Source organism: Antedon mediterranea, chromosome 5, assembly GCF_964355755.1.
Source record: "Antedon mediterranea chromosome 5, ecAntMedi1.1, whole genome shotgun sequence".
Lineage (NCBI taxonomy): Eukaryota > Metazoa > Echinodermata > Crinoidea > Comatulida > Antedonidae > Antedon > Antedon mediterranea.
The window spans coordinates 13,500-40,654 of record NC_092674.1 but is presented as its reverse complement, the minus strand read 5'-3'; the positions used below and the strand labels follow the sequence as shown (position 1 = coordinate 40,654).

The window sequence follows — 27,155 nt, the reverse complement described above, 5'->3', positions numbered from 1 at the left end:
ACTATAATCCTCTATGATACATTATACTTCATAGTCACACATAAATACTGATGTACGTCGGAAGGCTATATACTTTATGCATGCTGCCTGACTGCCAGTGATCTAAACAATTATAGGTACGCAGTTGTCTGGCGGTGTCCTTTGTACGAATCGTTCGTGCCCCAGTTCGCTATGAGACGCGTCAATATCATGTTACATGCAGGGACCAAACATTTATTTTTCAGGTTAAAATCGGCAATTCATTTGCAGCTTTTAGAAATTTACAGACACGTATCGCTAGTTGACGCTCATACAGAGAAGAAGGTTCACGAACAAGTTTACGCATTTTTCAATTTACAAACAATTTTTTGTACTGTGGGGCACGTATTTGGAGGAGTTTTGGAGATGAGGGTGAGGTATTGGGCATGTCGGGGATGGGGGTTCGCAGTCGGTTAAGGGGGGTTCGCTGTAAAGGGGGGTTCGCCCGAACCATAAAAACCCCCCCTGGCTACGGGCCTGAATATGACACTAAAATCAACATTTGAATTTGCTTTTAACACGATTTATTCCTTAATGGCATTTTTCACAATGTGACTGTCGATGATCCTTTATTTGTATGTAAGTACTCCAGCCTATGCCTCGATTATTGTTCCAGTTTTAGTTCAAAATAAGGATATTTTAATTACAACCCTTGACAGTTCATCAAATATTTTTTCTATTGATTTTCGACCACAAGTAGCGACATAACAATAATGCATGTTGATCTCGGGAGTGTTTTTGAGTTTATAAAATGAAGTTAGAGTTCAACCAAATTTGTTTATTCGTACTATTTTATTATTTTGCTATATGAGTTGCTGACCGGAAAAGTTAGGGGTGGGTTAATATTTTCAGGTGCCTAATTTAAGATTAGTACTATTAGAAAGGGGTTATTATGTTACTCTATAATAACCCCCCTTTTAATAGTAACCCACCCTACAAAACAATCAAAGAATAATATAACCCGGGTTACAATTAGAAGATTTACGGTAATTATGTTGAAATTAGCTGTTGTGTAGAGTGTTGGTTTTTTTTTTATCCGCGCGCCGCGGCCGCCGGAGAAAAGAGGCCACTGCTGCCATATCCACGCATCATCATCAAATTGGTTGGTTTGGTCTTCCTTCTTTTATTATTAGCCAATGAGATTGCTGTATTTAGTGTTGATTTCGCGGGGATTTTCTGTCCATTATAAAAAGGGGAAGGCCGATGCTTGTCTGCGGAGCAGAGAATTCACGGTTGTTCCGAGTTAATTTATAGGTGGTTTAGTTGTACAAGTAGGTATTTATATTGTACTATATATGTTTGTAATAATTAACCATGGAGTAAAGAATAATATTAACTCTGTCGATAGCCTAAAGAGGGCATATCTAGGCGCTGCTAATGGCCCAACTCAGTCAGTGCTGGCAGCTAGCCTAAGCCTACTACTAGCCTAGGCTAGGCCTAGTAGTAGTACTACTAGGCCTAGGCTAGTACTAGCGCCTAGCCTAGGTAGGCCTTAGTAGTAGGCCCTAGGCTAGATGGGTCCTGGCCCTAATTTTTAGGCGTATTAGGCGATAGCGAGACTAGGCTAGCCCTACCTAGAGTAGAGTAGGCCTGCCTACCACTACTCTGTCTCTCTGTACTCTATAATAAGGCCTACCTAGCTAGGCCAGCTCTCTAGCTAGCTAGGTAGGCCTATTAAGTACGCTAGGGTCCTAGGGAGGCTAGTAAGTAGGCCAGCTAGTACAAGGTAGATAGGCCCGGCCCCTGGCTAACGCCTGTATTCTTAGTTTAGGGGCCTATAGGCGGAGTATGGTCGAAGCGGCCGCCAACCAAAGCGGCCGCCAGTGTAATATCGTTATTTGTATGGAACGCCATGCGTGCTTTAAGCTTGGATTGTAGTTGTCAACGTCATGGCCTATGGCATTGAGTTACAGAAAGGTATATTAATAATACTTACGTTCGCTAATTTACATATATATATTTACATATTATATAATCTACAGTATTTATATATATAGTAGTACTAGTAGAATGTGTTCTATTATATTATTTATTTATTGCATTAAATCAATGTACATTTCCTTATTAATTTACATGAAATCTATAGTATTTGTACAGTGTTAACTTACAGTAAATCAATGTAAATTGTATCATTACTTTACATGCGAGTCGAATGTTATATTTTAATTTACATCGAATCTTAATATTTCATTATAATCTATAGTATTTGTACAGTATTAACTTACATTTGCGTGGCAAATGTATTTCATTGATCATTACATTTCTATCCTGGCGTGGTTGTTTTATAAGTAATACTATGTAAAGCGTTCATGTCATTGTTTTGTGGATTTATTTATTAAGTAAAGTTTTCAAATAAAAAATGAATACGATGTGTTGGACTGTTTGTGTTTTCAATAAAGCAACGCGAATTACAACAGAAACATTGTGTAAAGTTGCATGTATTGTCTCAAAGTTGTGTTTGATGTTGCGCGCTTTATCACTGTGCGGTAACACATTCGTCTTCAATGGTCTTTGTGTACCGGTCTATTATTGCGCAAAAACCACGCACGCGAGTTCATATGTCCATATAAAGTCAGAAATTTTTATTTATCCACATTACTTCCAAAACTGTTATCAAAATGTTCGAATGTATAGACTGTCAGCAACCTGTAAGAGAGAATGAAGAAGGTCTGTTATGCGATACCTGTGATCGGTGGCAAATGATGTTCCGCCAGCAAATAAGGACAAATAATGACGTGGAAGGGTATCACCAACGCCTTAACCAAAGAGCAAAGAAATGTAAGAATAACTTCAAACATTCATTTTGTCAACAGTTTAATTTTGTCTTTCACCAACCCACCTGCATTTTTTTTATTGATCATCTTATGTAATTTTTAAATGTTTTTTTGTTATCTGCAGCTAATCTACACTTCTACTTACTTTGTAAGCTGCTATTGGATGAAGGCCAGACAGTTGCGATTCATGCAGAGTTGGTCGGCAGGGAGGATAACCTACGCAATCAATCACGCCATGCTGCACGCGCAACGGTCCGCCTGAACCTGCTGTGGGACGAATACTCAAGAGGAACACGAACCGCTAGGGCATTATTGCTGGCCGCCAGTCGCGTTATTAGCCGTAATTAATTAGTTAAAATTGTATATGTTAATAACAAATTATGTTGTTATTAGTTAATTAAACTTATTACCTAAAATGTTTAATTTTTTTTGTTTTAATTTAATAATTTAATATATAAATATAAATGTACGATTTTAATGTTAATTTAATATATAAATATCATGTATGATTTTAATATTAATTTAATAATTTAATGTATAAATATCATGTATGATGTATGATTTTAATATGTTAATTAAATAATTTAATATATAAATAAATATAATGTATGATTTTAATGTTAATTAAACAATTCAATATAAAAATATAATGTATGATATAAATAAATTGCTCATGTTATTGTGAATAAATTGAAAGTTAATTATGAGACCTGCGAACACTTTGGTTTCTTGGTAGTACAGTAGTTAATTTTCTAATTAATTAGTATACAATAACAAATATATATATATATATTTTTTTATTATATATATCATTGGCTAATTTCGAGTAAAATTTACAACAGTTGAAAAACAAGTGATATCGCTGATCGGCCATTTCTTTTAAATGAACTTATCACAATCTGTAAAAAAGAGAATAAATTACATAATAATGCATTTAGATTGTTATTTACGATCAAAGAAAACCTGTCGAACCAACGACAATCAAATATTAAAGCACATGGGCCAATGGAGTTGTTGTAACAAAACAATAACACTCGAAGCACACACGGCGTTCCATACAAATCACCGTTATTGAACTAGCGGCCGCTTTGGTTGGCGGCCGCTTCGACCGTAATCCCTATAGGCTAGGCCTAGGCTAGGCCCTATCCTTTTTGCCGCAGTTTACTAGGCCCAGCTATTTTTGTTTGTATTGTTATGTTTGTATAAATGTGTTTGCCGAAATTAATAAAATAAATAATAATTTGGAGGCAAGGCCTTACCTAGCTATAGGCCCAGTAGTCAGACATGCACAAACATTGTATAATGATAATCAATATTTGTTGTTTCTTTACCTTTCTTTTACTTTAGTAGAAAGGGGACATTTAGAAAAATGCAGTCTGAAGACGAGTTTATTAGGATATGTAATCAACTAGAAATGTCAGTATCATTAACTCGCAATGCTCAGCTTATTTGGAGAGATTGGATGGATAGTTCTTGTGTGGAATTTAAAGTAAGTCAACTTGTTTACATGCATCAATAATAGAATTGTGTATTTAATTTATTTGTTCATTTTAAAGGACTAGTTAAAAATACTTTAAAATACACCCAATTATACAACAAATCAATGAGAACATAAAACAAATGACAACATTTTCTAAATTATGATTTCCTGTTGTAGGTTATGCCATTATTATCCAGACACCTTTTGGAGCAACAGGAAATTATAAATGCTTTGATGAATTGTGGCTATGAGAGAGTACGATCATTCTATCTGTTAGTTAGCTGTAATGGAGATTTTGTGATTACTTTTAATCTATATACCTTTTTTGTTTGTAGGTTGATCCAACTTCTTGGATTTCTTGTGCAGTTTATGTCACTATGATTGAAGATTGGTTAGTTTGCTTTCTTTCTTATAGTGTAATGATCATGCTTTGTTGTCATCATACAACTTATTATTATCATTTACATATTATATTCAATAGATAATATCTAGGATGGGCCAGCTGAATGTATATGGGGTCAATAATACATATCTAGGATGGGCCAACTGAATGTATATGGGGTCAATCATTTACATATTATATTCAATAGATAATATCTAGGATGGGCCAGCTGAATGTATATGGGGTCAATCATTTACATATTATATTCAATAGATAATATCTAGGATGGGCCAGCTGAATGTATATGGGGTCAATCATTTACATATTATATTCAATAGATAATATCTAGGATGGGCCAGCTGAATGTATATATGGTCAATAATACATATCTAGGATGGGCCAGCTGAATGTATATGGGGTCAATCATTTACATATTATATTCAATAGATAATATCTAGGATGGGCCAGCTGAATGTATATGGGGTCAATAATACATATATAGGATGGGCCAGCTGAATGTATATGGGGTCAATCATTTACATATTATATTCAATAGATAATATCTAGGATGGGCCAGCTGAATGTATATGGGGTCAATCATTTACATATTATATTCAATAGATAATATCTACTGTAGGATGGGCCAGCTGAATGTATATGGGGTCAATCATTTACATATTATATTCAATAGATAATATCTAGGATGGGCCAGCTGAATGTATATGGGGTCAATAATTACCCAAAGTAACTATAATAAAGTGTACACATTATGCCAGATGTTATATTCTTATTGTATCCAAGAGATATGCAGAATTTTCTACTTTACAATCCTAAAATGTATCGTGACTCACTTGCTATTGCATTAGTGCAATATTGTTTTATTTATTCCAAACTATGTTTTATGGTGGTCAGCATATTGGTTTTGGAATCGTAAAATGGCTTTAATTAGCATTGTTGTTTCTATTATGATAATTTTGGACTGCACTTTGGATGAATAAACTGTATAATATTATTATTATTTTTAGGAAAAAATTGAATACAGAGGAGCAAGGAATCCAAGGACCTTCACTGTCAATTACACAAATATTGCAAGCATCACATATGAAGTAGGTAGTCTAATTTAGAATTTAATCATCATGACATTGTTTTAATGCATTCTAAATTCTACATTTTTATTAATTAAGAGAGTAATAAAATTTGCATTAATTTTGATTGAATGTAATATTCCAAAAAATCGGAATTGAAATAGCGAATAACCCTAACGTGAATCCTAGGGAGTCCTTCAGTGTATGTCAACAGATTGTTGCTACATGTAACACTGGAAATTTACAAGCTGAAATTATGTACACTTTCAGCATAGTAATGTTTTTCATCAAGATGAACAAGTTAAAAGCTGAGCATATGATAAGTCGTATTGTGGTAGAGCATCTCTTGAAAGCTGAACAGAAATACTGCATTTCTATTGCACTATTCCAGAAGATGGAACGGTAAGTAATGATTATAACACTACAGTTTATACTACTGGTTAATACTGCATTTCTATTGCACTATTCCAGAAGATGGAACGGTAAGTAATGATTATAACACTACAGTTTATACTACTGGTTAATACTGCATTTCTATTGCACTATTCCAGAAGATGGAACGGTAAGTAATGATTATAACACTACAGTTTATACTACTGGTTAATACTGCATTTCTATTGCACTATTCCAAAAGATGGAACGGTAAGTAATGATTGTAACACTACAGTTTATACTACTGGTTAATACTGCATTTCTATTGCACTATTCCAGAAGATGGAACGGTAAGTAATGATTATAACACTACAGTTTATACTACTGGTTAATACTGCATTTCTATTGCACTATTCCAGAAGATGGAACGGTAAGTAATGATTGTAACACTACAGTTTATACTACTGGTTAATACTGCATTTCTATTGCACTATTCCAAAAGATGGAACGGTAAGTAATGATTGTAACACTACAGTTTATACTACTGGTTAATACTGCATTTCTATTGCACTATTCCAGAAGATGGAACGGTAAGTAATGATTATAACACTACAGTTTATACTACTGGTTAATACTGCATTTCTATTGCACTATTCCAAGTTTATACTACTGGTTAATACTGCATTTCTATTGCACTATTCCAGAAGATGGAATGGTAAGTAATGATTATAACACTACAGTTTATACTACTGGTTAATACTGCATTTCTATTGCACTATTCCAGAAGATGGAATGGTAAGTAATGAGTATAACACTACAGTTTATACTACTGGTTAATACTGCATTTCTATTGCACTATTCCAGAAGATGGAACGGTAAGTAATGATTATAACACTACAGTTTATACTACTGGTTAATACTGCATTTCTATTGCACTATTCCAGAAGATGGAACGGTAAGTAATGATTGTAACACTACAGTTTATACTACTGGTTAATACTGCATTTCTATTGCACTATTCCAAAAGATGGAACGGTAAGTAATGATTGTAACACTACAGTTTATACTACTGGTTAATACTGCATTTCTATTGCACTATTCCAGAAGATGGAACGGTAAGTAATGATTATAACACTACAGTTTATACTACTGGTTAATACTGCATTTCTATTGCACTATTCCAGAAGATGGAACGGTAAGTAATGATTATAACACTACAGTTTATACTACTGGTTAATACTGCATTTCTATTGCACTATTCCAGAAGATGGAATGGTAAGTAATGAGTATAACACTACAGTTTATACTACTGGTTAAATACTGCATTTCTATTGCACTATTCCAGAAGATGGAACGGTAAGTAATGATTATAACACTACAGTTTATACTACTGGTTAATACTGCATTTCTATTGCACTATTCCAGAAGATGGAACGGTAAGTAATGATTATAACACTACAGTTTATACTACTGGTTAATACTGCATTTCTATTGCACTATTCCAAAAGATGGAACGGTAAGTAATGAGTATAACACTACAGTTTATACTACTGGTTAAATACTGCATTTCTATTGCACTATTCCAGAAGATGGAACGGTAAGTAATGAGTATAACACTACAGTTTATACTACTGGTTAATACTGCATTTCTATTGCACTATTCCAAAAGATGGAACGGTAAGTAATGAGTATAACACTACAGTTTATACTACTGGTTAATACTGCATTTCTATTGCACTATTCCAAAAGATGGAACGGTAAGTAATGAGTATAACACTACAGTTTATACTACTGGTTAATACTGCATTTCTATTGCACTATTCCAAAAGATGGAACGGTAAGTAATGATTATAACACTACAGTTTATACTACTGGTTAAATACTGCATTTCTATTGCACTATTCCAGAAGATGGAACGGTAAGTAATGATTATAACACTACAGTTTATACTACTGGTTAATACTGCATTTCTATTGCACTATTCCAAAAGATGGAACGGTAAGTAATGAGTATAACACTACAGTTTATACTACTGGTTAATACTGCATTTCTATTGCACTATTCCAAAAGATGGAACGGTAAGTAATGATTATAACACTACAGTTTATACTACTGGTTAAATACTGCATTTCTATTGCACTATTCCAGAAGATGGAACGGTAAGTAATGATTATAACACTACAGTTTATACTACTGGTTAATACTGCATTTCTATTGCACTATTCCAAAAGATGGAACGGTAAGTAATGAGTATAACACTACAGTTTATACTACTGGTTAATACTGCATTTCTATTGCACTATTCCAAAAGATGGAACGGTAAGTAATGATTATAACACTACAGTTTATACTACTGGTTAAATACTGCATTTCTATTGCACTATTCCAGAAGATGGAACGGTAAGTAATGATTATAACACTACAGTTTATACTACTGGTTAAATACTGCATTTCTATTGCACTATTCCAGAAGATGGAACGGTAAGTAATGATTATAACACTACAGTTTATACTACTGGTTAATACTGCATTTCTATTGCACTATTCCAGAAGATGGAACGGTAAGTAATGATTATAACACTACAGTTTATACTACTGGTTAATACTGCATTTCTATTGCACTATTCCAGAAGATGGAACGGTAAGTAATGATTATAACACTACAGTTTATACTACTGGTTAAATACTGCATTTCTATTGCACTATTCCAGAAGATGGAACGGTAAGTAATGATTATAACACTACAGTTTATACTACTGGTTAATACTGCATTTCTATTGCACTATTCCAGAAGATGGAACGGTAAGTAATGATTATAACACTACAGTTTATACTACTGGTTAAATACTGCATTTCTATTGCACTATTCCAGAAGATGGAACGGTAAGTAATGATTATAACACTACAGTTTATACTACTGGTTAATACTGCATTTCTATTGCACTATTCCAAAAGATGGAACGGTAAGTAATGATTGTAACACTACAGTTTATACTACTGGTTAATACTGCATTTCTATTGCACTATTCCAGAAGATGGAACGGTAAGTAATGATTATAACACTACAGTTTATACTACTGGTTAATACTGCATTTCTATTGCACTATTCCAAAAGATGGAACGGTAAGTAATGAGTATAACACTACAGTTTATACTACTGGTTAATACTGCATTTCTATTGCACTATTCCAAAAGATGGAACGGTAAGTAATGATTATAACACTACAGTTTATACTACTGGTTAATACTGCATTTCTATTGCACTATTCCAAAAGATGGAACGGTAAGTAATGATTATAACACTACAGTTTATACTACTGGTTAATACTGCATTTCTATTGCACTATTCCAGAAGATGGAACGGTAAGTAATGAGTATAGCACTACAGTTTATACTACTGGTTAATACTGCATTTCTATTGCACTATTCCAGAAGATGGAACGGTAAGTAATGAGTATAACACTACAGTTTATACTACTGGTTAATACTGCATTTCTATTGCACTATTCCAGAAGATGGAACGGTAAGTAATGAGTATAACACTACAGTTTATACTACTGGTTAATACTGCATTTCTATTGCACTATTCCAGAAGATGGAACGGTAAGTAATGAGTATAACACTACAGTTTATACTACTGGTTAATACTGCATTTCTATTGCACTATTCCAGAAGATGGAACGGTAAGTAATGATTATAACACTACAGTTTATACTACTGGTTAATACTGCATTTCTATTGCACTATTCCAAAAGATGGAACGGTAAGTAATGAGTATAACACTACAGTTTATACTACTGGTTAATACTGCATTTCTATTGCACTATTCCAAAAGATGGAACGGTAAGTAATGATTATAACACTACAGTTTATACTACTGGTTAATACTGCATTTCTATTGCACTATTCCAGAAGATGGAACGGTAAGTAATGATTATAACACTACAGTTTATACTACTGGTTAAATACTGCATTTCTATTGCACTATTCCAGAAGATGGAACGGTAAGTAATGATTATAACACTACAGTTTATACTACTGGTTAATACTGCATTTCTATTGCACTATTCCAGAAGATGGAACGGTAAGTAATGATTATAACACTACAGTTTATACTACTGGTTAAATACTGCATTTCTATTGCACTATTCCAGAAGATGGAACGGTAAGTAATGATTATAACACTACAGTTTATACTACTGGTTAATACTGCATTTCTATTGCACTATTCCAAAAGATGGAACGGTAAGTAATGATTGTAACACTACAGTTTATACTACTGGTTAATACTGCATTTCTATTGCACTATTCCAGAAGATGGAACGGTAAGTAATGATTATAACACTACAGTTTATACTACTGGTTAATACTGCATTTCTATTGCACTATTCCAAAAGATGGAACGGTAAGTAATGAGTATAACACTACAGTTTATACTACTGGTTAATACTGCATTTCTATTGCACTATTCCAAAAGATGGAACGGTAAGTAATGATTATAACACTACAGTTTATACTACTGGTTAATACTGCATTTCTATTGCACTATTCCAAAAGATGGAACGGTAAGTAATGATTATAACACTACAGTTTATACTACTGGTTAATACTGCATTTCTATTGCACTATTCCAGAAGATGGAACGGTAAGTAATGAGTATAACACTACAGTTTATACTACTGGTTAATACTGCATTTCTATTGCACTATTCCAGAAGATGGAACGGTAAGTAATGAGTATAACACTACAGTTTATACTACTGGTTAATACTGCATTTCTATTGCACTATTCCAGAAGATGGAACGGTAAGTAATGAGTATAACACTACAGTTTATACTACTGGTTAATACTGCATTTCTATTGCACTATTCCAGAAGATGGAACGGTAAGTAATGAGTATAACACTACAGTTTATACTACTGGTTAATACTGCATTTCTATTGCACTATTCCAGAAGATGGAACGGTAAGTAATGATTATAACACTACAGTTTATACTACTGGTTAATACTGCATTTCTATTGCACTATTCCAAAAGATGGAACGGTAAGTAATGAGTATAACACTACAGTTTATACTACTGGTTAATACTGCATTTCTATTGCACTATTCCAAAAGATGGAACGGTAAGTAATGATTATAACACTACAGTTTATACTACTGGTTAATACTGCATTTCTATTGCACTATTCCAGAAGATGGAACGGTAAGTAATGATTATAACACTACAGTTTATACTACTGGTTAATACTGCATTTCTATTGCACTATTCCAAAAGATGGAACGGTAAGTAATGAGTATAACACTACAGTTTATACTACTGGTTAATACTGCATTTCTATTGCACTATTCCAGAAGATGGAACGGTAAGTAATGAGTATAACACTACAGTTTATACTACTGGTTAATACTGCATTTCTATTGCACTATTCCAGAAGATGGAACGGTAAGTAATGATTATAACACTACAGTTTATACTACTGGTTAATACTGCATTTCTATTGCACTATTCCAAAAGATGGAACGGTAAGTAATGAGTATAACACTACAGTTTATACTACTGGTTAATACTGCATTTCTATTGCACTATTCCAGAAGATGGAACGGTAAGTAATGATTATAACACTACAGTTTATACTACTGGTTAATACTGCATTTCTATTGCACTATTCCAAAAGATGGAACGGTAAGTAATGAGTATAACACTACAGTTTATACTACTGGTTAATACTGCATTTCTATTGCACTATTCCAGAAGATGGAACGGTAAGTAATGAGTATAACACTACAGTTTATACTACTGGTTAATACTGCATTTCTATTGCACTATTCCAGAAGATGGAACGGTAAGTAATGAGTATAACACTACAGTTTATACTACTGGTTAATACTGCATTTCTATTGCACTATTCCAGAAGATGGAACGGTAAGTAATGAGTATAACACTACAGTTTATACTACTGGTTAATACTGCATTTCTATTGCACTATTCCAGAAGATGGAACGGTAAGTAATGAGTATAACACTACAGTTTATACTACTGGTTAATACTGCATTTCTATTGCACTATTCCAGAAGATGGAACGGTAAGTAATGATTATAACACTACAGTTTATACTACTGGTTAATACTGCATTTCTATTGCACTATTCCAAAAGATGGAACGGTAAGTAATGAGTATAACACTACAGTTTATACTACTGGTTAATACTGCATTTCTATTGCACTATTCCAAAAGATGGAACGGTAAGTAATGATTATAACACTACAGTTTATACTACTGGTTAATACTGCATTTCTATTGCACTATTCCAGAAGATGGAACGGTAAGTAATGATTATAACACTACAGTTTATACTACTGGTTAATACTGCATTTCTATTGCACTATTCCAAAAGATGGAACGGTAAGTAATGAGTATAACACTACAGTTTATACTACTGGTTAATACTGCATTTCTATTGCACTATTCCAGAAGATGGAACGGTAAGTAATGAGTATAACACTACAGTTTATACTACTGGTTAATACTGCATTTCTATTGCACTATTCCAGAAGATGGAACGGTAAGTAATGATTATAACACTACAGTTTATACTACTGGTTAATACTGCATTTCTATTGCACTATTCCAAAAGATGGAACGGTAAGTAATGAGTATAACACTACAGTTTATACTACTGGTTAATACTGCATTTCTATTGCACTATTCCAGAAGATGGAACGGTAAGTAATGATTATAACACTACAGTTTATACTACTGGTTAATACTGCATTTCTATTGCACTATTCCAGAAGATGGAACGGTAAGTAATGATTATAACACTACAGTTTATACTACTGGTTTATACTGTGTTTGATACCATAAGCAAATAGGCAAAGTTGTCATCTTTATAATTCAAACACCATTATTATACTGTATTACTAATCTTCTAAATTATATCTTATAGTATTTTTCAAGAAGTGTTTCAAAGCCAAGATACAATGGATAACAATTATGCAAACCGTGAACTTTTGTCTTCGCAACTTTTAAAACATACTGAACTATGTTGGTCAATGTTTGTAATCGCAAAAGGTATTTCTGTTATTGTAAAAATCTAAGTTCATTGTGACCAGTGTCATAAATGATGGGTCCGAATCCCAATGTTTTATAAATCTGTGATTAAGTGGTCTATGCAGATAATGTTATTGGTTGGGTACAATGTGCAAGTAAAATATCCATTGTCATGGACCTACTCTTTCAATGAAAAACAACAACACTTACTCACTCACTTTTCATGTTTTTAGGATCATTGTTTGAAAACTGCAATGACTTGTTGACATCGTTTCAGCTGATGATTGGTTGTATTGACCACATAATTAAACAAGTACCTGTTTTCTTGCTAAGAGAGCGTTTTAGTAAGTAAATGTCTGTTTTTATAGAATCATGATTTACTGAACAAGTAATTGTTTGGTTTGCTGGTCACTTTGCTGTAAATTTTACTATACATTTCTTTTGAAGGTACTCGGCCATCTAACTTACAACAAACTTCAGAGCGTCCAACAAGTGTATTACGAGTTCTTTGTGAGCATGTCAAACTACAAGATTATGATGATGTAGCTAACATGATGAATCAACATCTTTTACCATTTATTGATGACTTAGAGAAAAAGAAAGAAGGTTATACTGAACTTACAGAGGTAATTATTGTTTATGCAGATGGTGGCCAAATTATGTTTCTAATTCTTATTCAAATCAATAAAACAATTTTTTAAATTTTTAACACCAATAGATCGCTTTTCTGAAACAACAGTACCAAGAGATATACAAATCCAAGAAAGACATAGATGAAATACATTTTCTTTCACGAAAAAGTTATTTATTTCCTGAAAAACCACGAATTTCAGCGTCAGGTCAAGCAGACTCGGCAAGGTACTCAAGGGAAGTAGAAACTCCAGTAAAGTAAGTTATATAAATTATATTGTCTTTGAATTGATGTAAGGGTAATGTCATTTTGTGCTGTCAAGACACCTCAAATGAAAATTTAGATTGTAATAGATTATCAAAATAAAATAATTTATCTCTTTCTATATATTTATTTTGACCTTTAATGTTGTTTTGACAATTTTGTTATTACTTACATGTTTCTTAATTGAGGTCCAACTATATCGTATATTTTTTCCAAAGTTTTTATTTATTTGGTGTATTACATGTTAAAATAACATTAGGTGTTTAAATTGACTTGGTCCCATGCTGTAATTCATGAAACATTAATGCGGTTTAGCAGAAGCAAATTAAACCTAAATGTTTTCCTTCCGTTTTCCATAGGAGAGCTATCAATACTATCCAAGGATTAGCAGAAGCAAATTAAACCTAAATGTTTTCCTTCCGTTTTCCATAGGAGAGCTATCAATACTATCCAAGGATTAGCAGAAGCAAATTAAACCTAAATGTTTTCCTTCCGTTTTCCATAGGAGAGCTATCAATACTATCCAAGGATTAGCAGAAGCAAATTAAACCTAAATGTTTTCCTTCCGTTTTCCATAGGAGAGCTATCAATACTATCCAAGGATTAGCAGAAGCAAATTAAACCTAAATGTTTTCCTTCCGTTTTCCATAGGAGAGCTATCAATACTATCCAAGGATTAGCAGAAGCAAATTAAACCTAAATGTTTTCCTTCCGTTTTCCATAGGAGAGCTATCAATACTATCCAAGGATTAGCAGAAGCAAATTAAACCTAAATGTTTTCCTTCCGTTTTCCATAGGAGAGCTATCAATACTATCCAAGGATTGAAAAATCTTCTCAACTCTTGCAGTTCCACTCCATCACCTACACTTCTTCAATATTTTAAAGTAAGTATTAGTTACTGCTTTATCCATCACAGGTATTAATATTTTCTTTTTCAAAACAAACATGTCAATAGAACAATCAGACTGCTGAGTCAGTTCGATTGTTGATATTTATTTACTATATTATTGCCAGTAGATTCACTGTTTCCTTTAGAATCCCGCGGCAGAAGACTAAGAGTTCTTAATAGCATAGGATAGTGGAGTGAATTACTGATATTCAGCGTTATCTTTTTATTTTGTTTGTCTATTCTTAAATCATGGAAAAAAGAATAGACACAGATCATCAAATAAAAAGACAAATTTTATTGAAGTAATACTTGATTAGTACTCATTTGTTTATTTACAGCAATGTCATAAAGATCCAACGTCAGTGGTAAAGCAACGTCTATCAAACCTTGAAAGGGATTTTATTCAGGGCTTTGCATCTACTATGGGTATTCACATGTGTGAAGTTGCCAAACAACGCTTTCAAATTGGCTGTAAACTGTACTTTAGGGTTATGGAAGCAATGCTCACCAGTGTAAGTTTCATTTTATGTAAACCTAATGATATGCCTACAATGTGCTATATACAGTTTGTTTAAAGGCATTTTAAGTGGTCTTGTTGTTGTTTTATACTAATTGTACTCAGGGCCACACACAGAAGACCAATATTTTTGACTGATTTTGCCACCCTGGTTTTGTGAATAAATAAATATTTAAGACTACTGTATCCATTTGCGTAATTATTTAGTTTGCATATATTTAATTTGCGTATATAAATATTGAGACGTAATTACCATGATTGTTGTATATAAATATTGAGACGTAATTACCATGATTGTTGTATATAAATATTGAGACGTAATTACCATGATTGTTGTATATAAATATTGAGACGTAATTACCATGATTGTTGTATATAAATATTGAGACGTAATTACCATGATTGTTGTATATAAATATTGAGACGTAATTACCATGATTGTTGTATGCATTTTACTAGTTTTCTTCTGGTATATTTCCCATTTTTTTGTGTATTAGGAAGAAGATCGTTTAAAGCAGACAAATTTTTCAAAGTTGTTGTGCAATGATACATTTCATAAATCTTTGCTTGCTTGCTCGTTGGAAGTTGTGCTTCTCACATATGGAACATTATGTATGTATTTGTTTTCTAATGTCACTTTTTAGTTTAAGTAAATGAAAGTTTCGTGTTTTTTTGTAAAATGAAAGAAAATTTACTTTTTGTTACTTTTATTCTGAAAGTTTGTGCATAAAATAAAAAAACAATTTTTAAAGTAATTGATGGTTAGTACTCATAAATATTGTTTCATTTTATTAGTAGTGTTGTTATTTGTTTTCTTTTTGTTAGTGTCGCCATCATTGAGTAATCTTAGTAATTTTGAAAGTAGTGCTAGTTTCCCATGGATTCTTGGCATATTTGAAATTCAACCTTATGATTTTTGTAAAGTAATTGAGACATTTTTGAAGGAGGAGACAAAACTAACAAGAGATGCAGTTAAAGTTAGTATATTTATTATTATGTTTTGAAAATATCCAACATTGAATACATAATAACTGACAATTGTGCTATTATTGAAATTAGAAATAGTTATCAACATGTTACATACAGTAATGAGAAGGTGCAATAGTATGAGAAGATATTACACATTGGTCTGTGTTTCACATTTAATCAATAAGCTTGTTTCACCACAGCATCTTCAGAATGCAGAAGCAATGATATTGGACTGTTTAGCATGGAGAAGTGGATCTTCATTATTTGATGCAATGGACAGTTACATTAGTTCATCAACTACCTCGCCATATGTGGTAGGATATATAACATTTCATCATGTTATTGTGAAAATCATTCTTTATGTTAAATAATTTTTATATTTAAAAAATCCATATCATAATGCAGCATTTTTCTTTGCTGTTAGTATAGAGATTTTCATATCCCTGACTCCTGCTTTATTTACTTTTTCTAGCCTCCCAGCTCTGGAGAACCATGTGTGACTTTTACAATGAAGAATAGGGCATCTGAAATGTAAATAGTACAGTATATCGCTACTTGTTTCTTTTCAATTTAATCTGACATTTTGTTTAAGTATTAATTCACTATTATGCAACTTGACTCTAGAAAAACAGCTTGCATGTTTCTTTTTCTCTGAAGTTTAATGGTGTACAGTATGTGCTCTGTGTATAGGATATGTGGGACATATCCTATACTGTAAATCTTCTGTGTAAATTGTTGGCCATAACTATCCCTAATCTTTATTTATTACAAGATAGTTACAGTTTGTGCCTGTGTACTCATTTGAAATGTTACACTGTTTCAAATCCCATCATGGGACACAAACACATGATTTGTTAATGGTGGTGAATCACTGCATATTAACTATAATAGCAAATTCTAGTATTATGTGCCTACAGTATTTCATTTCATTGTTGGAATTACAGATTGTATTTATAGAAATGCATTTATTTGTAGGTTTCAGTCTCCAATGAAGCAAAACAGTAAAACTGTGGATGCGGTTGGTACAAGTAGTAGTAGTAGTGAAGACAGCACACAGACTTCAGTGGCAACCCAAAGAGGATTACGTTCAGCATCACTTAATGTATATATTACCAAGGTCTCCCATCTTGCCTATGAACGTCTACAGGATATGTGTTCAAAGCTAGAAATACCTAATGATCTAGTATGTAATTTGATTAATTTGCGCTAAGTCTGATTCGATAATGCTACCAAGATACTGTCAATAGTGTTATTTTTTGTGTGTATTTTTATGTTTTTAGCTTCAGCGGATTTGGACTTGCTTTGATCACTGCATCATTCACAAACCATTGTTACTCAAGGATAGACATTTAGATCAGGTATGTTTTAATGGACATTATTACATGCCTTCCTTGTCCTTTGGTACATTCACAAACCATTGTTACTCTAGGATATACATTTAGACCAGGTATGTTTTATTGGACATTATTACATGCTTTCTTGCCCTTTGGTACATTCACAAACTATTGTTACTCAATGATAGACATTTAGATCAGGTATGTTTTAATGGACATTATTACATGCTTTCCTTGCCCTTTGGTACATTCACAAACCATTGTTACTCTAGGATAGACATTTAGACCAGGTATGTTTTAATGGACATTATTACATGCCTTCCTTGCCCTTTGGTACATTCACAAACCATTGTTACTCATCGATAGACATTTAGATCAGGTATGTTTTAATGGACATTATTACATGCTTTCCTTGTCCTTTGGTACATTCACAAACCATTGTTACTCTAGGATAGACATTTAGATCAGGTATGTTTTAATGGACATTATTACATGCCTTCCTTGCCCTTTGGTACATTCACAAACCATTGTTACTCTAGGATAGACATTTAGATCAGGTATGTTTTAATGGACATTATTACATGCCTTCCTTGTCCTTTGGTACATTCACAAACCATTGTTACTCAAGGATAGACATTTAGACCAGGTATGTTTTAATGGACATTATTACAAGCTTTCCTTGTCCTTTGGTACATTCACAAACCATTGTTACTCTAGGATAGACATTTAGATCAGGTATGTTTTAATGGACATTATTACATGCTTTCCTTGCCCTTTGGTACATTCACAAACCATTGTTACTCTAGGATAGACATTTAGACCAGGTATGTTTTAATGGACATTATTACAAGCTTTCCTTGCCCTTTGGTACATTCACAAACCATTGTTACTCAATGATAGACATTTAGACCAGGTATGTTTTAATGGACATTATTACAAGCTTTCCTTGTCCTTTGGTACATTCACAAACCATTGTTACTCTAGGATAGACATTTAGATCAGGTATGTTTTAATGGACATTATTACATGCTTTCCTTGCCCTTTGGTACATTCACAAACCATTGTTACTCTAGGATAGACATTTAGATCAGGTATGTTTTAATGGACATTATTACATGCTTTCCTTGCCCTTTGATACATTCACAAACCATTGTTACTCAAGGATAGACATTTAGATCAGGTATGTTTTAATGGACATTATTACATGCTTTCCTTGCCCTTTGGTACATTCACAAACCATTGTTACTCTAGGATATACATTTAGACCAGGTATGTTTTAATGGACATTATTATAAATCCAGATTGTATAATTACTTTAAAACTGACAATATACTAAATGATTGGCAATACGGCTTCCGAAACAATCATTCAACCTCCCACACTATACAGTAATTGATCTGGTCCACAAAATACTAAAGGCATTTGAAAACAAAGAGTTCGTAATTGCCACATTTATGGATTTGTCAAAGGCATTTGATATTATTGACCACAGTATATTACTGAACAAGCTATTCCACTATGGTATAAGAGGTGTTATACTAAAATGGTTCAGTAACTATTTAAAATCACGAAAGCAATATGTTTTTATAAATGGTACTTCGTCTAATATTAAGGAGACTAGTATTGGTGTTCCACAAGGTTCCGTTTTGGGACCTTTGTTGTTTCTTGTATATGGAAACGATATATGTAACTCAAGTACACAAATTGAATTAATTAGCTTTGCCGATGATACAACAGGATTCAAGTGAGGAAATAACCTGAACGCATTGGCAAACACGATGAATGTGGAACTAGATAGAATTAATATGTGGTTCAAAGCTAATAAACTTTAATTAAACACCAGCAAAACAAATTACGTAATCTTTAAAACTGCCCAAAGGCGTATTATTACAACCAACATTGAATTGAAAATGAATAACATTACTTTAGAACAACAAAAAAATGTAACATTTCTTGGGGTTGTAATAAATGAGAACCTTTGCTTGAAAAATCATATAAGGCTTATTAGCAAAAAAACCGCTAGGTCTATTGGAATAATGATTGATAAAAACTAGACATTTTTTTTCCTAATTATATTTACACAAATTTGTATAATACATTAATTCTACCGCACCTTCAGTATGGAAACATTATTTGGGGCAGTACATATGATAGTACACTAGAATCCCTTCTTAAACTCCTGAAAAAGGCCGCTAGAGCTATTTTATTTAAAAAGCCATGGCAACATTCTGAGCCACTGTTTAAGCAATTAAATATACTTAACATACAAGATATCAACAGAGTTACCGTCCTAGGTTTCATGGCCCAGATTAAAAGTAATGTTTTACCCAGACGAATCCAAATGATATTCAAAAGAAACGAAAATACTATCCATAATCTTCGAAATATTTGTAGCGTAAAACAACCATATTCTAGGTTAACGTCTGGTCAACACTTTATCAGTATACACGGACCGAAACTATGGAAAGAGCTCTGTAGAAATCACTTAGATATTGTTAACAAAAATTATAATTATACTAAAAAAATATATAAAAAGAGACATTTTATCGAATTACAGAACTTAAAATGCTTCACTCATAAAATATAATAATAAGCATATATTATGCGTTGTGTTGGTGTGCGTGAGTATACACACATAGCCTGTTTTATATTCCATATGTATTCATACTTTGTATACAAACATAGCCTGTTTTATATTATATGTATTCATACTTTGTATACAAACATAACCTGTTTTATATTATATGTATTCATACTTTTGCTATAATATAGAAAGAAAGAATCCACATGTACTGGAAGTAATAAACTAAATATCTTCTTTTTTAAGAAAAAATGTATAAATAATCATGTTAGAAAAACACTATCGCTTTTTGATGATGAACAACTCTAAAATGTATATAGGAAATGTTTTTTTTTATTTTGTATCTATTATGTTGTGTTTATTGTTTTATGTCCTGCGAAAACAGAAGTGTAAACTTCTCTATGCAGGATCCTTGCCATCATTTATGCTATGAAACTATATTTATAAAGGATGAGTAAATAAATGTGAATTGAAAATGTATGTTTTGCACTTTTGCACTACATTACAAGACCAAAATGGAGCCTTTGTTTGAGCCTCATAACAAGATTTGATTAAAATTTTGGTTTTATTAATTGACGTTCTTAAATTTCACTATTTTGCTACTTGTCAAAACTTTGTCCTTTATTTTGTTAACATTTTATTGATTTCTGTGAAATAGATAATGATGTGTAGTGTCTATGCAATATGTAAAGTTGTTGAACAAGAAAAGAAGTTTAAGAGTATTGTAGCTGTGTATAGGATACAGCCACATTCCTCTCAAATGGTAATCATTTATCTTTATTTACATCTTGTTTTTACCCAATTTCCATCATCACTTTGTCAACTGGGTATCTTTATTTTGTAGGTTTACAAACATGTTCTGATTGAGAATGGTGAACATGATTCTATTATATCCTTCTACAACCGAGTATTCATGCCATCACTCAAAACATTTGTTCTTCAATTCCAGCCTTCTAGACAAAGTGTAAGTTTATTAAAATTGACAACCATGAAACACCCTCTGAACCAAAATGTCTTTCTGGAAACTCTTGTTTTCTAAATGTCTTTAGATAGTAGAATTAAACGTAAGACTATTTTGTATGAAAGATTTAACCCTAACCCTAACTCTTGTTTTCTAAATGTCTTTAGATAGTAGAATTAAATGTAAGACTATTTTGTATGAAAGATTTAACCCTAACCCTAACTCTTGTTTTCTAAATGTCTTTAGATAGTAGAATTAAACGTAAGACTATTTTGTATGAAAGATTTAACCCTAACCCTAACTCTTGTTTTCTAAATGTCTTTAGATAGTAGAATTAAACGTAAGACTATTTTGTATGAAAGATTTAACCCTAACCCTAACTCTTGTTTTCTAAATGTCTTTAGATAGTAGAATTAAACGTAAGACTATTTTGTATGAAAGATTTTTTACATGAATAATTTTACAAACAAAAAGGCATTTTTAACTAACCATTTTTGACTACTCATAAAATATAAACAAAAAAGAATACACCTAAAAAAAAACATTCCGTTCTCATTTGATGTAGCAATCGCCAACAAGTTAAAAAGGTACAGCATTATAGGTTTTTTTCAAACACCATAGACATTCTTAACTATAAAAAAAAGTGAATGTGATAGTGTATAAATTATATTGTTAAAAAGTAAAAGCTTTTTCAATTTAAATGTGATAAAAACCCTCGACCATCCAGAAAAGTAAATATTAAAGTTTGGCTTCCTCAATAGAATAATGCTTAGATGGCCTAGGTCAAATTGTCATTTTCAACGACAGAAACATGTGGTGTATTGCAAACCTTATTTTTCTTGTTTCCCGTAAAGTAATTTTAACTTGTTATCCTATTTCTTAATTCATCTTCTGTGATTAACATGTAAAGCATTAGTCCTAATTATTCAGTGTTCTTTTACAGACTCCAAATCTGTCACCAGTACCATCTCGAAACAAACCTACAACTCTAAGTCCTCATCATGTCTATGTGTAAGTTTAACAATTGGATATTTTAGTTATACAGTACTGAATAATACATACCTACCTTATTTAAGTACCTTATTAAGTTAAATTATTGTAGTAGTTTAGGAAAAAAAGAAAATAAATGTTGAGTTGAGCTAAGTCAGTTGAATGTCAATCTCATTGAAGTTTCCTTTTTCTAAACCACAGTGTACCTGGTAAAACTAACCTATACATCTCTCCAATGAAAGATTCTCCATTTAAGAGCCCTCTACCAGTGAACCATTTACAAATGACACCAAGATCAATGCTTCTTTATAACTTCGGTGAAAGTGGACCAGAGGTAAATCAATCAACGTTAAGAACCTTTCTGTTGGAGAATAATAATAGTTCATTAATTTTATATCTATCATGGAATCAATTTAAATTAATTGTATTTATGTATAGGGTACAGAGAAACTAAGACATATAAATAATGTTATAGTAATTGTATTTATGTATAGAGTACAGAGAAACTAAGACATATAAATAATGTTATATTAATTGTATTTATGTATAGGATACAGAGAAACTAAGACATATAAATAATGTTATAGTAATTGTATTTATGTATAGGGTACTGAGAAACTAAGACAGTTTATTAATGTTATATTAATTGTATTTATGTATAGGATACAGAGAAACTAAGACATATAAATAATGTTATACTGTATTAATTGTATTTATGTATAGGATACAGAGAAACTAAGACATATAAATAATGTTATATTAATTGTATTTATGTATAGGATACAGAGAAAGTAAGACATATAAATAATGTTATATTAATTGTATTTATGTATAGGATACAGAGAAACTAAGACATATAAATAATGTTATATTAATTGTATTTATGTATAGGATACAGAGAAACTAAGACATATAAATAATGTTATATTAATTGTATTTATGTATAGGATACAGAGAAACTAAGACATATAAATAATGTTATATTAATTGTATTTATGTATAGGATACAGAGAAACTAAGACATATAAATAATGTTATATTAATTGTATTTATGTATAGAGTACAGAGAAACTAAGACATATAAATAATGTTATATTAATTGTATTTATGTATAGGGTACAGAGAAACTAAGACATATAAATAATGTTATATTAATTGTATTTATGTATAGGATACAGAGAAACTAAGACATATAAATAATGTTATATTAATTGTATTTATGTATAGGATACAGAGAAACTAAGACATATAAATAATGTTATATTAATTGTATTTATGTATAGAGTACAGAGAAACTAAGACATATAAATAATGTTATATTAATTGTATTTATGTATAGGGTACAGAGAAACTAAGACATATAAATGATGTTATTCAAGGTCATCGGCGTGATAAGCAAGTTTCAAAATCACATAAACAACTTAAATTTGAAGATATGGATGCGAGTACTGACAATATGCAACAGTGAGTATTAAATGAATTTGTATTGCGGTTCTGGACCTCTCCTCATGCTCACCCACCCACCAGTCATTTCTCGCCTTCCAATACGGCTATAAAAATGTTGTCATCTCAAGGCATCTATGATTTGAATATTTCATGAGGTTCACTGTTCTATTTAAATTTTTATTTAAAGTTTATTGAAATTGATAGTTGGATTTTGGATTGACTGCTCTATTTAAGAAGACTGTGTTTATTGACATTGAGAGTTCTGGTGGGGCTTTAAATTAGGGGAATGGGGAAGGGTCTGGTTTTTAGTAATTTTATGGAAGACCCTAAGGCCTCACTTCCCACCAGTTTTAAAATTATTAGTTTTACTGAATGGATTTATTTGTAGGAACACGGATGCTTATGCCAAGCAATCACCACCACTGTGTCTTCCAGACAGCATGGCTGAGCTTACAGCTAACTTAAAAAGAAGAAAATCAGAATTAGGTAAGGCTAAATCATAGAAGGAAGACTTGTGATATATATGTATATAGTTCTGGTATTTATCTTGTTACTCTAAGATAGTCTTGTGTACACACCCCCACATGCACACACCCCCCCATGCACACATCCCCACATGCACACACCTATGATTAAATCCCATTGGCATCAGTAATAATGGTAAAAACTTATAGCTATTTTTTATTATTTATTTTACAGAGGCCGACCGAAAGGTACCAAAGATAAAGAAAGAAAAAAAGTAATAAATGTTGCAAACACAAATATTTCAATGAATTTAGCTTTAATGTTTCAAAGCACATCATTATTATTATTGGTATTAATATGCAATTAAATTAATACTAGATTACCCAATATGTGATTTTTAGATTGATTTTTATTGTATGTTAGTAAAGGTTAGCGAGTCTTAATTAATTGTATTAGCCAGAAGCATAAATAATGTGTGTATGATTGAGTGGTATTATGTAGAAGTTTCAATACTATAAAAGCAATTTGTTATTCATATAGTAAATGATTTAAACCATTGAATAAGGATAATAACCGAACATATGGCCCTATCGTTTTCAATGTTGGTATGTTTGTAATTTGGTTTGATTGTAAACATTTGTCTCCATGTCTGAGAAATGTATTACAGATTTTACTTGCACACGTTTTAACATTTTAAAAGTTTCAAAATTGTTAATATATTTAAAGTTCATTACATAGTGTTTCTGTTGTAATGAAAACATTCTTCACATTGTATGAAGTATTTTTTACAAGAAATAAGTTTACAGAAAAGGGGCTTTGATTTGATTGTAACATAGATTTAGTTAATTTGGGACGATATGTATTATCCATTTGAAAGAACTCATCAGTTAACCTTGCTTTCATTCTCAAGAATTTCTAAAAAAATATTTCATACACATTTTTTCCCTTTAATTTACTAAGATTAAATTATTAAAGATGGTGTTAAAGTGTAAAACAAATTATTTCAGATTACTGTATTGGCAATAGAATACTAAACCTTTCTTAATATCTTTATATTGAAATATATTCTGTAACCATCAATTTCATGATGTGGCACTATGTCACTACTTCTGGATTTCTAAGTAATCCATATTACTGCTATTTAGTGTGATGTGCACTCAATAATACAGTTTTTCTTTGAAACAATCATAATAATAATGTATGTATTTAATCATTATCTGTCTATTTTCGGTATATTTTTTATACAATATATTTATTGAAAACATTAAAATGATTTCTATCTTAATTCACTGCATCATCAACAAAAGTATGCATTTCAATAAATCCTCTTCAACATTTAGTGTTTTTAACAGTACACAAGTGTTATTGTTTTCTGTTAGGCTCTAACTAAGTAATCCTCGCAACTAACTCTAAGGAACTTGAGAAGATTGCGTCGACTACGTCAGCTTACTTGTTTTTAATGATCAAGCCTGTGAATTCCCTTTTTATTAATATATGCAAAACAGTATAAATTGTGACCGTATCAAGAATAATTTCATCCAGCCTTTTAGTAATCAGTCATCATGCAAGTACATGAGTCACAAGATGTGACATGTTACCCTATTTTCAAATCCGATCTTTCAAATTACTGATCCATTTAATTTTTTTCAATTTTCGCAGAGGCCTTGGACAAAATTATTTACGACAGAACAATTAACTTTATTTCTAAATATAAAATTCTTATAATACAAAATTTGCTTTTGGGAAAGGGTACAAATATTCCATGGCCATGATCGGTCTCATCAATAAAGTCGTACATGAATTTAAAAATGGACAGTTTGCAATCGGCTTGTTTATAGACCTCTCTAAGGCCTTTGACATCATTGACCATAACATTTTCCTTTACACAAATTAGCACATTGTGGAATTTGTGGAATTGCGGAACTGTACTTAAAAGGACAACTTTACCGAGAACCATATTTTGACAATGTATTAGGGATGTGTACATATGATTTCAGAAATAATTTCGAGATTTATGATGTAGTTTTAATAAAGTTAATCACTTCCGTAGAAAAAACACGAACAAATGTTTTCACTTAGAAAATACAAAATAAAGATTAAAGTCAACCGAAAAACCCATTTGCTGGCAGCCAATTTGACTATTTTTTGCTTTAAATACCAGTTTTTCAGGTATATACATTTTTTTTTCAATCCAATTTTTGGTCAGAGTGGATTACTATTATGGGACATTAAAATGGCATATTCAACAACAAACATTTTAATAATATTTTTTTCATATTTAATTGCATATTAAATTAAACAAATTTGATAATTTCATCGTAGTAACAAATTATGATTCATTGCGGTATGACTCGGAACTACTCTGAAATAATTGGAAATAATCGGAAATACTCGGAAATAAACGGAACTTCTCGGAACTTCTCGGAACTACTCGGAACTACTCGGATCTACTCGGAACTACTCAGAACTTCTCGGAACTATTCGAAACTTCTTGGAACTACTCGGAACTACCTGGAACTTCTCGGAACTTCTCGGAACTATTCAAAACATCTCGGAACTACTCGGAACTACTCGTCAATATTCGGAACTACTCGGAACTCATTGGTTTGAGAGCGCATCATGAGTTAGCAACCGTATAAACAGTGCTCCGTCTTCATTAAAAATAAAGTAAGGTTTTGCCAAAAATAGCCATAAGACAACTGTGCTACATAAGTGAGTATTACAATTTGGTTAATGCTGTCATCGTCTTTTGATCTAAAACTAAGAAAATGGTCAGAAAAAAGGACCAAACTGAACGTACCCCTCCGGACACCTCAACGACCCAGGCGACACCCACCGAAGAAACCAGCGAAATCCAGTTATTAAGGCGGGAGATTAAAACGCTAACAACTGAAATGCAAACAAAACTGGACTCCGTACTTAAAAATCAAACCTCAATTATGA

The 27,155-nt window shown here is 31.9% G+C and overlaps 2 protein-coding genes across 2 annotated transcripts; both read left to right on the top strand.

Annotated features, from left to right (window-relative positions):
• Positions 1-892: 892 nt before the first annotated feature.
• On the top strand, positions 893-26,185 carry LOC140048630 (retinoblastoma-associated protein-like). The gene is made up of 24 exons (XM_072093389.1): positions 893-1,289; positions 4,140-4,281; positions 4,608-4,663; positions 5,680-5,760; positions 6,010-6,141; positions 13,061-13,185; positions 13,398-13,508; positions 13,612-13,790; positions 13,883-14,052; positions 14,857-14,944; positions 15,288-15,461; positions 15,964-16,078; positions 16,292-16,443; positions 16,636-16,749; positions 16,908-16,966; positions 17,411-17,618; positions 17,716-17,793; positions 21,009-21,113; positions 21,195-21,314; positions 22,255-22,322; positions 22,503-22,635; positions 23,641-23,765; positions 24,136-24,233; positions 24,447-26,185. Exons 2-24 carry the CDS (start codon positions 4,162-4,164, stop codon positions 24,488-24,490), a joined length of 2,655 nt encoding a protein of 884 aa, XP_071949490.1. The 5' UTR covers positions 893-1,289; positions 4,140-4,161; the 3' UTR covers positions 24,491-26,185.
• On the top strand, positions 2,637-3,140 carry LOC140048928 (uncharacterized). Its single transcript, XM_072093728.1, has 2 exons — positions 2,637-2,796; positions 2,917-3,140. The coding sequence occupies exons 1-2, from the start codon at positions 2,637-2,639 to the stop codon at positions 3,138-3,140; spliced, it is 384 nt and encodes a 127-aa protein (XP_071949829.1).
• Positions 26,186-27,155: the final 970 nt, after the last annotated feature.

Bases quoted from the DNA above. Each gene is read 5' to 3' on its own strand.
- LOC140048928 (XM_072093728.1), top strand. From the start codon at position 2,637: ATGTTCGAATGTATAGACTGTCAGCAACCTGTAAGAGAGAATGAAGAA. The intron at 2,797-2,916 runs GTAAGAATAACT...TGTTATCTGCAG, and splicing joins TAACCAAAGAGCAAAGAAAT to CTAATCTACACTTCTACTTA.
- LOC140048630 (XM_072093389.1), top strand. From the start codon at position 4,162: ATGCAGTCTGAAGACGAGTTTATTAGGATATGTAATCAACTAGAAATG. The intron at 16,079-16,291 runs GTATGTATTTGT...TCTTTTTGTTAG, and splicing joins TCTCACATATGGAACATTAT to TGTCGCCATCATTGAGTAAT. The intron at 24,234-24,446 runs GTAAGGCTAAAT...TTTATTTTACAG, and splicing joins AAGAAGAAAATCAGAATTAG to AGGCCGACCGAAAGGTACCA.